At 51.4% G+C, this 15,981-nt stretch overlaps 1 protein-coding gene across 1 annotated transcript; it reads left to right on the top strand.

Moving 5' to 3' along the window:
• Positions 1-8: 8 nt before the first annotated feature.
• On the top strand, positions 9-11,480 carry MCM3 (minichromosome maintenance complex component 3). Its single transcript, XM_014308629.2, has 17 exons — positions 9-122; positions 704-816; positions 1,375-1,583; positions 2,148-2,278; positions 2,470-2,708; positions 3,414-3,522; positions 4,125-4,278; positions 5,356-5,487; positions 6,544-6,752; positions 7,668-7,842; positions 7,940-8,066; positions 8,961-9,111; positions 9,240-9,380; positions 9,596-9,702; positions 10,064-10,146; positions 10,674-10,749; positions 10,972-11,480. The coding sequence occupies exons 1-17, from the start codon at positions 42-44 to the stop codon at positions 11,168-11,170; spliced, it is 2,436 nt and encodes an 811-aa protein (XP_014164104.1). The 5' UTR covers positions 9-41; the 3' UTR covers positions 11,171-11,480.
• Positions 11,481-15,981: the final 4,501 nt, after the last annotated feature.

Genomic DNA, 15,981 nt, shown 5'->3' with positions numbered 1-15,981 from the left:
TGAGCAGCGGCAGAGGGATCCGTCCCCGGGCGGTCGGCAGAATGGCGGCGCCGGCGGGCGGGCTGGAGGACGCGGAGCTGCGGGAAGCGCAGCGCGATTACCTCGATTTCCTGGACGATGAGGTGAGACGAGCTGGGAGGCGCGGGTGCTGCGTCCCCTGCATGCCCCTCGGGGTTGGGGGACACCTGATCTGTGTCCCCATGTCCCCTCCCCCCTGTATCCTGGGGGTTTGGGGAGCATCTCATGCCCCGTGTCTACTCCCGAAGTTCGGGAACACTTGGTCCCTGTGTCCGTCTGTCCCTTCTAATCCATGCTCCCGGGAATTGGGAGCTATCTCATCCTCCCCGCCTTGTACCCCAGGTGGCTGCGAGCCCCTAGTCCCTGTGTCCCCCCATTCCTGCCAGGCTTTAGGGAGCACCTGGTCCCTGTGTCCCCCCCTCCATTCCTACCAGGGTTTATGGAGCACCTGGTGCCTTTGTCCCCCCCCATTCCTACCAAGGTTTAGGGAGCACCTGGTCCCTGTGTCCCCCCCCATTCCTACCAGGGTTTAGGAAGCACCTGGTCCCTGTGTTGCCCCTTCCTGCTTAGCCGGTGGGATAACAGGGATCCAGCTCTGCAGGAATAGGCCCCTGGGGGCTTTTTCACACAGGCAGACATGCAAAGTGAGTTGCTTTCTGGGTGTCTTTTCCACTCCCACTTGCAGGAAGACCAAGGGATTTACCAGAGCAAGGTCCGGGACATGATCAGTGAGAACCAATATCGGCTCATCGTCAACATCAACGACCTGCGGCGCAAGAACGAGAAGAGAGCCAGCAGGTGGGTGTGGGGCACCTGGGGACACCTGGGGCACTGGGCTTCAGAGGGGTTTCAAAGATCCAGCCCTGGTTCTGCGGGCCATTTGTCACAAGAAAGCACCAAACCTTCTCCTCTGGTGAAAGCCAGGGCCTCCCCACCCTCACAGGGAACAATTCCTTCCCAATATCCCATCTAACCCTTCCCTCTGGAAGCATGAAGCCATTCCCCCTTGTTCTCTCCTTCCATGCCCTTGTCCCAGGTCCCTATCCAGCTGTCTTGGAGTCCCTTTAGGCACTGGCAGGTCTTCTCTTCACCAGGCTGAGCAACTCCACTTCTCTCAGTCTTTTTGAGGATGCTCAGGGATACTTTGGACCAGTCTGGCCAGGGTCATGTAAGGCTTTCTAGATGTGCTTGGAATTGTTCTCCTCCTGGCTGTTGGTGCCCGTGCACCTCACACAGAGCTGTGAGACACTTCAGTTTTTTTCACCTCCTGATAAACTTGTGGAGCAAGCAGGAGTGTGGGAAAAAGCATTGATGAGGAAGGGGTTGACACTCTTTTGTGACCTCCCTGTGCTGCAGGCTCCTGAGCAATGCCTTTGAGGAGCTGATTGCCTTCCAGCGTGCCCTGAAGGATTTTGTTGCCTCCGTCGATGCCACCTATGCCAAGCAGTACGAGGACTTCTACATCGGGCTGGAGGGCAGCTTTGGCTCCAAGCACGTGTCCCCACGGACACTGACGGCCTGTTTCCTCAGCTGCATAGTCTGCGTGGAGGGCATCGTGACAAAGTGTGAGACTGGGGGATATGGAGGGGCTGGGGGTTTGGTGTGCAGGAGCTGGAGCCCTCCAGTAGCTGTGGTGTGGAGAGGGACTTGGGACAAGGGTCTGGAGGGACAGGACAAGAGGATAAGTGGGAGTGGTTTTACACTGACAGGGGGTAGGATTAGATGGGATATTGGGGAGGAATTCTTGGCTGTGAGGGTGGGGAGGTCCTGGCACAGGTTGCCCAGAGAAGCTGTGGCTGCCCCTGAATCCCTGGAAGTGTCCAAGGCCAAGTTGGATGGGGCTTGAAGCAGTCTGGGATTGTGGAAGGTGTCCCTGGCCGTGGCAGGGAGTGAAACATGATCTGTAATGTTCCTTCCAATTCAAATGTTCCTTCCCTGGCAACCTGGGCCAGGGAGCTTGGCTGGAGGTCTTGAGTGTTGGGATGGTCTTTAAAATCAGCCAGTCCTGCCCATGTTTGACAGTGAGTTGTGACCCAAATAATTTTAATGTTGGAGACCCTTTTGGGGGCTGTCTGCTGACAGAGGGGTGGGACATCCCAGCCCCTAACTCCTCTCTTTTCCAACCCCAGGCTCTCTGGTGCGTCCCAAAGTCGTCCGGAGTGTCCATTATTGCCCAGCTACCAAGAAAACAATTGAGCGCCGATATGCAGACATGACCTCCCTGGATGCTTTCCCATCCAGCTCCATCTACCCTACAAAGGTGAGGTGAAGCAGCAGCAGGTTCCTCTAGGGAGAACGTGCCAGCTTCAGTATGGAGCTGCTGAGCCCCAGCCTCCAGTCCTGCTAAACAAGCCTTTCCAGCAGCCCTGGGCAGGGTGGGTGATGCACCCTGTGTCCTTCCTTCTCTCCGGAAAAATTGTGCTCATCTTTTAATTTGGGTTCCTGCTTTAGGATGAAGAGAACAACCCGCTGGAGACAGAGTTTGGCCTCTCTGTCTACAAAGACCACCAGACCATCACCATCCAGGAGATGCCTGAGAAGGCCCCAGCAGGGCAGCTGCCACGCTCGGTGGACGTGGTTCTGGATGATGACCTAGTGGACAAGGTGAAGCCTGGGGACCGCATCCAGGTGGTGGGGACGTACCGCTGCCTGCCAGGGAAGAAAGGGGGCTACACTTCAGGCACTTTCAGGTGGGTCTTCCTGGGGCTTCAGTCATCTCACCCTGTTTGAATGGGTCTCTGGAAGGTGAGATCTGGCAGGTGGCCATCAGAGGATTGGGTCAAACAGTGGCTTAAAATCACTTGGAAGTGGTTTGCACCTCGATCCTGTTTACGAGATATGCTGAGTTGGAAAGGACCTACAAGGATCATCGAGTCCAATTCCTGACCCTGCACAGGACACCCCAGCAGTGCCACCCTGTGCCGCACTGACAGTGTTGTCCAAACTCTTCTGAGCTCTGGCAGCTTTGGGGCCGTGTCCAATCCTTGGGAAGCCTGGTCAGTGCCTGACCACCCTCTGGTGGAAGAACCTTTCCCTGATATCCAAAACAAACTTCCCCTGACCTAGCTCCAGCCTTTCCCTTGGGTCCTGTCGCTGGTCACCAGAGCACCCAATTGGTGCCATTTCTCCACTTCCCCTCGGGAGGAAGCTCTAAACTGTGATGAGCCCTCTCCTCACAATATGCAGCTGTGACTTCCAGTGGTGCCCAGAAGGGTTTGGATGCTTTTAAAAGATGCTCCACTGATGGTCCAGCACAGTCAGATTGAGGATGCCACAGCTGTCAAAGCTTCCCACCCCCTTCCAGGGTTTTCTAGAGGAAGTGATGGCCCTGTGGAAGTTTCTGCTGTGTCTCTGTGGGGTTTGCAGAGCTGACCACAGCTGTGTCCCTTCTCCAGGACCATCCTCATTGCCTGCCATGTGAAGCAGATGAGCAAAGACCTCCGGCCTCTCTACTCTGCTTCAGACGTGGCCAAGATCAAGAGATTCAGCAAGAGCCGCTCCAAGGTATCCAAGTATTGTGTTCAGGCATGAAGTTTCAGCTTGGCATGAGGGCTAAGGAGGTTCTTGTTGGGTTGCAAGTAGCTTTTCAAGTCTCTCAGCAGGTTGTTGGATTATCTAACTAATTTTCTTGGAATTTTCTGCTTAGACTATGATCAGGCCCTGTTGTTTTTCTTGCTGCTTCTGTACTGTTTGCTGAGCATCTTTCCTCCTGGCAGCTCTGCTGTGTCTTAACCTTACCAGCAGGTTTCCAGGGAATTTGCTCTGCAGGAGAAACACCTCTTTTGTTGCCCCAGGCTGAGGTAATGGGGTTTTGCCCCAGCCTCTCATGCTCAGAGCTTTCCTTTGTAGCACAGAGAGTAGCAAGCCTTGCTCTCACTGCTTCCAGTGCATTTTTTTGGGTGACAGTGACAAGATGGTCCTGGACTTCAGATAAATCTCACTGTGAAAGAAAACTCTGGCCAACAGTCTTCTCATTTCCAAATAATTTTCATCCATGTGGCTCTGTGATAGAAATAAGCTGAAATTTGGGCTGAAGTGCTATTTGGAAGTATTACTTGTTCTTGCTTACTCCATGTGACAGGCCATGCTCTGCCTCTTCTGCCTAGGATATCTTTGACCAGCTGGCCAGATCCCTGGCTCCCAGCATCCATGGGCATGAGTACATCAAGAAGGCCATTCTCTGCATGCTGCTGGGAGGGGTGGAGAAGATCCTGGACAACGGGAGCCGCATCCGAGGAGACATCAACATCTTGCTGATAGGTCTGGGAGGGCTGGGCAGAGGCACCCTTGGTTGGTGTTGTTGGGGGTGAAGGAAGGTTCTGGATTTAGTTTTGTGGAGTAGCTGAGGTTAGAAAGGACATCTGGAGGTTCCTGGTCCAGGGATGTGTGCAGGGCTGAGCTGGTGTCACTGGTGGGTCAGGTTGTTCTGGGATTTGTCCAGTTGATTTTGAACATGTCCAGGGATGGAGATGTGTTCAGATGTGGAGTCATCAGCTCAAGAAAAGTGTGGACCTGTTAGAAGGAGTGCAGGGAAACCTTGGACAGAAGTGCACGAGTGGACCTCCCCTGCTCTGGAGCCAGGCTGAGAGAGCTGGGGCTGTTCAGCCTGGAGAAATCTCCAGGGAAACCTTGTAGCCCCTTCCAGGGCCTAAAGGGGCTTCAGGAGAGCTGGAGAGGAGGGACTTGGAGCAAGGGCCTGGAAGGACAGGACAAGGGGGAATGGCTTCCCACTGCCAGAGGGCAATGTTGGGTGGGATATTGGGAAGGAATTGTTCCCTGTCAGGGTGGGAAGGCCCTGGCACAGAGTGCCCAGAGAAACTGTGGCTGACCCTGGATCCCTGATAGTGTCCAAGGCCAGGCTGGATGGGGCTTGGAGCAACCTGGGATAGTGGAAGGTGTCCCTGTGTATGGCAGGGGGTTGGAGCAAGGTGACCTTTAATGTCCCTCCAACCCAAACCATTCCATAGTTCTAGGGGATTCCATGACCTCTGTGAGCCTTTATCCCAGTGTTTGCCCATGGTCAAGGAGACTTTTTTTTCTGTTTCTGATGTCCCATTGGAGTTTCCTATATTCTGAATTGTCCCCATTGCTTCTTGTCCCATCCCCATCACCTCAAGTCTCTTATCTCCATCTTCCCTATTTCCTCCCAGGGGTTTATTGATGACAGTGGGAAGATCATCTGCTTACCTTATTTTATGAAGCCTGAACAAAACCCTTCCGTCCCCTTTCCCCTCCACCTCCCCCTGCTCTGAACACCGCCCAAACCAGACACAGGGTGGTGGTACAGTTGGTATCCAGGGAATGAGTTATTCCTAAACGTGCCGTTCTCCATCCCAGGAGACCCTTCTGTGGCCAAGTCCCAGCTGCTGAGGTACGTGCTGAGCACAGCACCCCGGGCCATCCCCACCACCGGCCGCGGCTCCTCCGGCGTCGGCCTCACTGCTGCCGTCACCACGGACCAGGAGACAGGTGAGGAGCACTGGGGTGGTGGCTGTCAGCTCCTGGCAGGGACTCTGACATCCAAGGCTGCTCATCTCAATGATCTGGGAGATCTTGTCCAACCTTAGTGATTTTGTGGTGTTGGTTCTGCAGTGACACTTGCAGGACCTGCTCCACCAGAAGCTTTATGTTTATGATTATTTGGATCATGGGGTCCCATGTTTTGGGATATTTTTCCACTTCTCTTAGGTGGTGGTTTTCTTTACTCTTCTTCCACTTGGTGCCACATCTGAGGGCTAGTGTGGAAACCCAGGGCACTGGGAATATTTCTCTGTCTGCTCTGGGGTGCCCTGACCCCCAGGGGAGCACTGACTTTGACCCTCATTCATGGAGAAAGTTTCCTGGATTTCAAGATAGACTAGAATCCACAAAAGTGTGAAATAGATTATAGAAGTGTATCACTAGGTGAGAAATTTAGGTTTTGGGATTTTTAGTATGTAGTGGATGGAAGCAAGATGGAGAGCACAGGGTGTCATCCTGGGTTTCTTCTTCATGCTTCCTTCTTCTTCATGGGTTTGGGTGGCATTTTGTAATTGGGTGGAAGAATCGACATTGCAGCTCTTTGGGATCAGTTATTGGGTTAAAAGGGAAAATAATCCAGGTGTCAGTTCTTAATTGGATAGTTTAGTCTTAAAAGACCTTTAACAAGAGATTTGTTGCCAATTTTGTGCCTTCTAATGAAAAGCTGCCGAACTCACAGTAATGAGACTGTTTTACTGATAAGAAGTATTAAACACGAGTCTGAAGACTAATTACTGGTACAAATGCCTTCAATCCAGACCCAGAAAAACCAAAGACTGGTACCCCCACAGGCTAGCAGCAGCCTTCCTCATGGGAACACATTCCTAACCCTGATCCTTTCTCTAAGCATTCTCTGCTGTACAGTTGGGTCAGACAGCAACCATGAAGGATTCTGCTGCGCTTTGAGGTTCACTCCCATCCCAGGGGTGATGGTTGTGGCAGGACAGGAGATGTGTAGGGCCAGTGGGGGATATCTGACCCTGTTTTTCCCCCATCCCATCCCAGGGGAGCGGCGGCTGGAAGCGGGAGCCATGGTGTTGGCTGACCGGGGCGTGGTGTGCATCGACGAGTTCGACAAGATGTCCGACATCGACCGCACGGCCATCCACGAGGTGATGGAGCAGGGAAGGGTCACCATTGCCAAGGCTGGCATCCAGGCCCGCCTCAACTCCCGCTGCAGCGTCCTGGCTGCTGCCAACCCCGTCTATGGCCGGGTGAGTGCTGCTGTTACCCTTCCCTGGAGAAGGGAGGAGGCAGCTGGTCAATTCCAAAAGATCCCCCATGTTCTAATAGCCTCCTCGAGCTGGGTCTAATAAGCTCTTGGAGAACTATAACACACCCAAGATAGCTCAGCTACCCTTGGAGGCATAAAAATCAGCAGGATGGCTTCTGTTGCAGTGTTGGAAACAAAAAGGTTTAATAAAAGGTGGAATAACAAATAGAGAAAAACTGAGACAGGTGCAGGAAGTCTTTGCTCCTTGTAAAACACCTCACAAAAGCAGTTAGTCTCTTTGTTCACTCCTTTTTCTAGTTAATTGCCCAGGCAGGACTTTTTGGCTTCTGTCCAATTAGTTCCCCTTAAGTTTGAGATGAAGTCCCTAAGGTCCTATGAGGTGTCTTTTTCACCTAATTGAGGAGAGAAACTTCTGGCCTTCTTTCCTTTTTGAGGGGACAAAGGATACTTTTGTCACTCTGTCAACAGGGGGCACATTCCTATACCCCCAAACAAGTGACTTGGATGTGTGGCACAACGAAAAACTTGTTGGTTTGGTGTCTGTTGTGGTCATGGCTTTGCTGGAGGAGAGAGGAACTCCTGGGGTTTCTCACCATGTTTTGGGTGCTTGGGCAGCCCAGTGGACTCTCATGCTGGTGATGAGCCTCAGACTTGGTGTCTGGTCAGGGATCACAAAAAATACTTGTTTTCCTTGGAAATAAGAGCCTTGCAGGAGGGGAAAAGTGGCTGTACTGCTGCAGCAGGCTGGGTTTGGTGTGGTATCCATCCATCCATCCGTCCGTCCGTCCATCCATCCATCCTTTTAGGCCTGGCCCAAGGAGGTCCTCCCAACCTCCCTGGCAGCAGGACTCTCCTGTGAGGCTCTCCTGTAACCCCTCACGTTATCCTTCCCCAGTATGACCAGTACAAGACCCCCATGGAGAACATTGGCCTGCAGGACTCCCTGCTCTCCCGTTTTGACCTGCTCTTCATCGTGCTGGACCAGATGGACCCCGAGCAGGACAAGGAGATCTCTGACCACGTCCTGCGGATGCACCGCTACCGCAACCCCAACGAGCAGGATGGGGATGGTGAGTCCCACCCCTCCTCGGCCAAGGGATGAGCCCCTTGGTGGCAGCTCTTGCTTCAGAGGGTAAAATCCTGTTCTCTGCACATTCCCCTTTCCAGCCATGCCCCTGGGCAGTGCCGTGGAGATGCTGGCTACGGATGACCCTGACTTCATGCAGGAGGAGGAGCAGGAGCTGCAGGTCTATGAGAAACACGATGACCTCCTGCATGGGCCCAATCGCCGCAAGTGAGTCCTTCATCCCCTGGAGCTCCCTGAGGGTGTCCAGCACTGTGGGTTCATGGGTTTGGCCTGAGTATCCAGACAGTGCCAGCGATGCTGCAGCTGATCCATGGGTCGGATGCTGTCACGATCCGTCCTTACGAGCGGGTTTCGTGATAGTTCATGGATTGATCTCAGGGTGCAAAAAAAACCAACGTGGTACAAGGGGGGTTTGCAGTGATGATCAAATCAAATATACCTTTATTGAGTGACCACAGCAAAATGCGATAGAGGGATTAAGGGAGAGAAAAAGATAGAGGAAGAGAGAGAGAGAGGGATATAGCTACCAAACATAGAGACAAAGTCCTTTGGCCCAGTCCAGCCAAGGATCCACCTGTTACGTCGGTGAGATCTCAAAATCTCTAGCTAACTCAGAGGTTTTTATTATGATAACTCTATTGAAAATTGCAAGGTGGGGGGAAACAGATACAATAAGAAATAGATGTAACAGGTAGTCCATGTTCTCAGCAGTAAGCGAGAGCCATTGTCTTCTTGGTCCAGTGGTCACAACCTGCAGGCAAACATCTCAGTTTGGTCAGCTTGCCTCCCCCACCACAACTCCCCCAGGTTAGGGGTTTCAGTCCCAGTCCTTGGAAGGAGGAGAGGGGCCTTTTCACATGGGAGTTTCATGTCTCAGTCCTTGATGGAGAGGCTTCTTACATCTCTGTCTGTCACGGCAGTTGTAGACAAGGGACAGACTCTCACAGATGCTAAGGGAGCCTTGCTTGATCTCTTGTGCCAGGCAGGTGGGGAACATCTAGAGCTGAATTCCCTACATGCCTGGATGCCCCTGGAGGGGTGTAAATGGATGGGAAGCCCATCCTCACTGTGGATAATATGGATGTACATTCATTCCTGCAGGGAGAAGGTTGTCAGCATGGAGTTCATGAGGAAGTACATCCATGTAGCAAAGATGATCAAGCCCGTGCTGACTGAGGAGGCAGCGAGCTACATTGCCGAGGAGTATTCCCGCCTGCGCAGCCAGAGCCAGATGAACTCGGACGTGGCCAGGGTGAGCCCTGGGAGCAGCTCCTTCTTGGGCCAGGAGGAGAGAAACTGAGGCACAGGCCTCTCTTCCTATGGGTGTTTTCCACCTTGGCCTTGTGAGGGTCACACAAACACCTCTCTCTGTCCCCCCAGACCTCCCCCATCACAGCCCGGACCCTGGAGACCCTGATCCGCCTCTCCACAGCCCATGCCAAGGCCAGGATGAACAAGACTGTGGATATGCAGGATGCTGAGGCAGCTCTGGAGCTGGTGCAGTTTGCCTACTTCAAAAAGGTGAGGGGAAAAGTGTCCCTCTGTTCCCAGGGGATCCTGAGATTGGAAAAGGTTGGGGTTGGTGCAAGCTGAGCACCCTGGGCTGCTGGTGTGAACTTTCCTGGACACAGTCTGGGATCAGGCCACCACTTTGGGATTTTGGGTGCTTGGGGTTGGTCTCTAAAAGTAGCTTGAGTGAAAATGAGGTCTGAGTCCATCCTGCCTTTGCCACACAGGTGCTGGAGAAGGAGAAAAAGCGCAGGAAGCCGGCGGAGGATGACTCAGAGACTGAGAAAGAGGAAGATCAGGAGTCACAGGACAAGGAGGAACGCAGGACAAGGAGGTAGGAGCCACAGCAAGGGAGTGGGAGGGACATGGTGCAAAGGTCACCAGCCTCTTCTGAGATTGCCATGGAGAAATACTTCATGTTTTGCTCAGCCAGGTGATTTGTCCCACCCCATTTATAGTAGAGGAACTCATAATTTAATGGACAAAGAGCTAGCTGGATAGCACTGGCACAGGTTGCCCAGAGAAGCTGTGGGTGCCCCTAAATCCCTGGCAGTGTCCAAGGCCAGGCTGGACAGGAGTTAGAGCAACATGGGATAGAGGAAAGTGTCCCTGCCCATAGCAGAGGGTGGGACAGGATGATCCTTAAGGTCCCTTCCAACCCAAACCCTTGGGTGACCTCTCTTTTCCCCTCCCAGAAGGAAGAAGGCACGGACAGAAGGTGAGGAGGGCTCCTACGACCCGTATGACTTCAGTGATGCTGAGGAGGAGATGCCACAGGGTGAGTTCCTGGATTTGGTGACACCTGGCTCCTTGAGGGTGCTGCTGGGTCTGCAGAGCCTGGGGAGCAGCAATGCTGCTCTCCCCTGTGGTCCCTGGTGTGGTACAGTACCATTCAGAGCCACAGATCTGTATGGGACAGGGTTAGATGGGATATTAGGAAGTAATTCTTGGCTGTGAGGGTGGTGAGGCCCTGGCACAGGTTCCTGAAGAAGCTGTGGCTGCCCCTGAATCCATGGAAGTGTCCAAGGCCAGGTGGGACGGGCTTTGGAAGAACCTTGGATAGTGGCAGGTGTCCCTGCCCATGACAGGGGTTGGACCTGGATGATCTTTAAAGTCCCTTCCCACCCAAACCATTTTGTGATTCTATTGCTGATTCATTTTTTTTCATCCACCTCCAAACCACAGCATAAATAACAGTATAGGGAGGCAGTTTGGCATCACCCCCCATCCTTAGCCCAGTATTTTTGCTCTCTGGGTACTTGGTCACTAGGCACAGGGTGAAGGTAACTCTTCCTTCTGCTCCAGTTCAGGCACACCCTCCGAAAACACCTGAAGCTTCAGGAGATGGTGAAGGGAAGAAGGTGGAATTGTCTGAGCCAAGGTGAGTGGGGGCTGTCCCTGTGTGTCCACCTCCCCCAGTGGCTCCAGGCTGTTGTCCCATGCTGGAGATGCCTCTGTGGTGCTCCCAGCTCCAGCTTTAGCCTTTCCTAATGAATGCTGCTGCTGGAATGGGGAAGGGCTGAGGCATCCTAGGCTGGGAACAGGTGGAAGGATTTGTGTCTATTCTCCAATCTCCAAGGGTGATTCCTATTCTTCTGACCAGGTTGAAGGCATTCAAGGCTGCTCTCCTGGAGGTGTTCAAAGCCTCCCACGCCCAGTCTGTGGGCATGAAGAACGTGATGGAATCCATCAACCGCGACAACCCCGAGCCCTTCTCGGCCGCCGAGGTGAAGGTGGCTCTGGCCCACATGCAGGATGACAACCAGATCATGGTGTCTGATGACATTATCTTCTTAATCTGAGCCTCTGGGTGGAGCAACCCGAGTTTTTCGTGGACTCTCAGCCTGGAGACTCTTTGGTTTTTGAATGCTTCATGTGGCTGAGCTGGATTTTGGGAGGCTCAAGTCTGTGCACTTCCTTGCTGTGCATTTCTGGCCAGGAGCTCTGGAAGTTCTTGCTGTCTTCAGAATGGAGTATTTGGGAAGAGGTTTCTGCAAGGAGACGAAAGGAAAAACCTAGGAGCAAATTGTCAGTGTTTTTAATGTATTGTTTTTTTGCTTTGGTGTTAAGAGTTCCAGCTTTTAAATAAAAAAATCTGGATTTAGGAATCCAGCATTCAGTAGTGGTGATAAGAAGCAATATGAGAGTTCCACTGTTAGTGAAGCTTTTATTTCCCCCTTTGTTTTTCCATTTTGCCCCTATTACATAGCCTAGATCTGCATGTCTCACAGGGAAAGGTGCCTAAAGCCTGTCCTGTTGGTTCTGCCCTTCCCACCCATCTTGTGGAGGATGATTCCTGACAATGGAGGGCCAGGTGTAGTCTGATCTGTTCCACTCCCCATGGGCCAGCTTGAATTTCCAGATTTTACACCCCTGATGGAGGTTTTGCCCCCAGGGAAGGAACCTGGAAGGTCTCAGAGGTGCCCAGGGAATGTGTCCCTGGCACAGATGGATTCCATATCCTCCTGCTCCTGCCTTTAGCTTGGGAACATGTCCTGGGGATGGCAAACTTTCAAGAAAAGCTGAACACACAATCAGACCAGTTCTGGCTGCTTGTGGTCCAGAGCTGCTGAAGGTTTGGATTTTTCTTTAGTTTCTTTTTCTTTTGTCTTTGTGAGTTTGAGCTTTGGAGGAAACCCTGAACAGGTTTGCTGTTGTCACTGCCTATCTGGACACTTGCATAGCTCCCTTCTTTCTGGGTGCCATAAATCTTCCTTTGGGTTATAAAAATGTCTCTGTTGTTCACCCCATGAGTGGCTTTTCAGGGGCATGTAGAATTCCCATTTGTGGAGATACAGCTGCATTTACACACGTGGGATTTGTGCTGCTGTGGAAGGACTTCAGCTGCCTGGTGAGCTCTAAATGCCAGATTTCGGAGCTCCTCTCGTGCAACACAGCCATGACAGCAGAGTTGGAGGGGATTTTGAATGTTTGCAGCCTGTAAATCTCTGGGTGGGTGTATTGTGCTGTACAGAGCAACCTTGGACCCTCAGCCAAGGTCTGGCTCAAAACTGCAAAAACGGGTGAAAGCTAAACACAGATCCTCTTCTCTGGAGATGGGATGGGAGAGCTGGGATTGTTCAGCCTGGAGAGACTTAAGAGCCCCTTCCAGTGCCTAAAGGGCCTCCAGGAGAGCTGGAGAGGGACTTGGGACAGAGGATGGAGGGACAGAACAAGGGGAATGGCTTCTCCCTGCCAGAGGGCAGGGATAGATGGGATACTGGGAAGAATTTTTTTCCTGTGAGGGTGGGGAGGCCCCTGAATCCCTGGAAGTGTCCAAGGCCAGGCTGGATGGACCTTGGAACAACCTGGGATGGTGGAAGGTGTCCCTGCCCATTCCATAATTCCATGATTTTGTGTTTTCCCTGCCCTTACAGCTGGGGAACCAATACTGAATTTCCCCTGAGAGGACACCAGGAGGAGCTCCAGGGCAGAGAAATCCAGTTAATTCCCTATCCTGTAGCCCAGGGCTGGCTATAGGCTGTGGGTGACTCCCATCCCCCGTGTGGTGGTGGCCACTTCGGTAAATCCTTCACAATTGGGAAAGGAGTCTTTGTTTACTAGGGAAAAACTGCCACAGGTGGCTGGAGAGGCAGGAGCAATCCGCTGGAAATACAAGCCTTGTCCTGTGCTGCAGCTGAAATTTTTATTTGACCCTGTCATTGGAGATTTTGGAGGCTGTGATTTCAGCCTTTAGCTGCTGCAGGCTGTGGAAGCTCCTCTGAGCACCTGGCCTTGTGGAAGGTGTCCCTGCCCATGGCAGGGGGTGGGACTGGATGGGCTGTAAGGCTCTTTCCAACCCATATTATTCTGTGATTTAATCATCCATGAAAACCTGAACCTAAGTGTGTAACATCCTGCAGTGCTGTTTCCTTATAGGAACTCAAGAGTAGAAGAGTCCATGTAAGTGGAATTAAAATACTCTTTTATCTTCAAGTCCCCATCCCTGCTCCAAGCCCTTGATGTGGGAGAGGGAAAAGCTTTTTGAGATAACTTTATATTCCTATCTATAAGGAAAAAAATCTTCCCTGTGAGGGTGGTGAGGCCCTGGCACAGGGTGCCCAGAGAAGCTGTGGCTGCCCTTGGATCCCTGGAAGTGTCCAAGGCCAGGGTTTGGAGCAGCCTGGGATAGTGGAATGTGTCCCTGCCCATGGCAGAGGATTGGAACTGTATGATCTTTAATGTCCCTTCCCACCAGAGTCATTCTGTGATTCTAGGAATAAAAACATTTTTCCTCCCTTGTGATGATTCATGGTGGCCTCTTTTTGATGAAATTTTGGTGGCCTGTTTTTGATGAATTTTTTTTAGCAAACTTCAACTCATACTGATCAAGACAAGTTCAGTTGTAGGAAATTCTGGGTCAAAGAGGGAATCCCTGCTGAAATTAGAAGCTGCTGAAGACAAGAGAAGTGAGTGGAAAGTGGTGGTGGAGGTTCATAACCTGGTGTTTGGTGTGACAACGTCATTGCTTTGTCACACATAACCATTTCCACTCCACCCCGTTCCTGCACAATCCAGCCCATTTTCATGGCAGCGCCCTTTCCTTTCACGGTGAACACTCAGGGGGAAAAAAAGGAGGTCAGCTTCAGGGCTAAAAAAAAGTGGATTTCTGGTAATTCTACCCTCTCTTGCTCCTCCACGCTCTGTGTCGCATCTCAGTAGATGCGCTGCTGGATATTTGGGACAGTCAGAATAGGAGCAGAATGTGTCACAGCAGTGGTGTTGCCTCAGGTGGATTGGGTAACATGAAATGTGATAAATGTACAGGAGGAGAGTGGCTGGGCTCTGAGCTGTCGGTTGAACCAGACCACAAAGTCATGACAACATCCTGCAGTGATGTAAAGCATCAGTCACTGGAGATTTCTGCTGCTGTGATTCAAGAGAAGTGACAGAGCAGGCACCATCAATCCCTTCTCCTTGGAAAGTTCTGTGAATTTGTAAGAGGTTTCTGATTTTTTTTTTTTTTTGGTAGGACTGAAAATGTCATCCAAAAATCTGTTGATTTCCTGGATGACTGAAGATGAATTTGTGTGAAGAGTCCTACACTTTAGTCCTTTCCTTCCAGCTTGGCTACATAGCTTTGGGAAAGGTTTCTCTCAGGACTTTTCTCCACAAATAAGCTTCATCAAGTCGTTATGTGTTGGTTTTTTTTTGGTTGTTTTCTTTTTTTTTTTCTGCCATAAAAATAGCTTTTAGTCCCAAAGAGACCGGCTGGTGCTCCAGGGAAACACCACATGCACCAGCTTTCCAGTTGGTGGCTGCTCCTTTCTGGATCACAGGCTGTAGAATCCTATTTCCATTTCCATGCCTGCCTCTCCTATTAATTATTAAGTGAGGATTGTGTGATTGAGAGGGATTAAATCTTCCATGAACACAAAGGAACAGGACCAGGTGGAGGGATTCAAATGAAGCTTCCTGACCCAGCTCTTTCAGGGCTGTTCAAGGATGATGGTCAACTCAAGTCCCACCATATCCCACGTGAGTCCCACCAGACAAATCAGGAGAGGCTTTCCTCACACCACCTTGCTGGCTACAGGCCCATGGGACTTATTAGAGTGTTTTGGAATTGTGCAAGTTTTATGGGATGAGCAGGAGCAAAGTGTGCAGAGGAAAGGATAAAGGTGGATCAGTAAGAAACTGTGTGTGTCAGAGTGCTAAAGTCTCGGGGGTCTCTGTGGTCATGATGACCCTGAGATGTGTTAGAGAGGCTTTTTTCCCAGCCCAGCAGCTGAAGAAGGAGTCAGTATTCTTCTGTTCTCATTCTCAAGGTTGTTTATTGTTTCTTATCTATAACATTTTTCCTCTGGCCTGCTGAGGTCTGTCTGGCAGGTTGGTCTGTGGCACACGGGCTGCCCTCGTGGCGGTGTTATCATTTTATACTAAAAACTACGTGTACATTATTTACAATAATTTCCCAATACCTATCACCTATGTTAGGCAGCAAATTTCTACTCTAAACCAATCCAAAAGTGCCAACATCACCCAGAAGATGGAGGCCAAAAAGAAGAAGGAGAAAGACAGGACACGCCCAGATTCCTCCATCTTGCCCCCTGAACCCCCATTCTAAAACCACCAACATTCTACTTTTTCACCCTGTGATAAATTCGCCAACATTCTACTCAAACTCTTGTGGCTTGTAACTCTTCGCACAAAGTTGTTAATTGTTTCCATCGGTTAAAATCAAAGGCACAGGTGTTTTTGATTCTGTGCCAAGGTCTCTGAGCCCCCCTGCCAGGGTCTCGAGTCCTCCAGGGCAGCCAGAGGAATGTCCTGGGTTCTGACACTAAAGATATCAAAGTGGACCAGCTCCAGATTATTCCAGAAATCTGGGCCCCTCCTTGTGCTCCAGCTCCATTCACCACCATGTATGTCCAAGGAGCCCAACAGGAGAAATGCTGCTCCAAGTCCACCCAGTTTACAGGGCCAGAGAAAGGATAGAAGACCAATATCCAACAGCACAGCTCAGGCAGGGACTGGGAGTCAAAGCTGAGCCAGAATGGGGCTCCTGGTGAAGGTGGTCAGGGCATGTATGACTGTTCAGAATGCTCCACAATTTGTCACCACAGCAGGGAAGGCATCCCAGCTCCTGGTGCCCTGATATCCCCCAGCAGGC

This window comes from Geospiza fortis, unplaced genomic scaffold (genome assembly GCF_000277835.1).
Source record: "Geospiza fortis unplaced genomic scaffold, GeoFor_1.0 scaffold106, whole genome shotgun sequence".
Lineage (NCBI taxonomy): Eukaryota > Metazoa > Chordata > Aves > Passeriformes > Thraupidae > Geospiza > Geospiza fortis.
This window is presented reverse-complemented; position numbering and strand designations above follow the sequence as displayed.

Excerpts from the sequence above, each read along its gene's own strand:
- MCM3 (XM_014308629.2), top strand. The coding sequence starts at position 42 with ATGGCGGCGCCGGCGGGCGGGCTGGAGGACGCGGAGCTGCGGGAAGCG. Across the intron at positions 1,584-2,147 it reads GGAGGGCATCGTGACAAAGT|GCTCTCTGGTGCGTCCCAAA; the intron begins GTGAGACTGGGG and ends TTCCAACCCCAG. Across the intron at positions 8,067-8,960 it reads CATGGGCCCAATCGCCGCAA|GGAGAAGGTTGTCAGCATGG; the intron begins GTGAGTCCTTCA and ends TCATTCCTGCAG.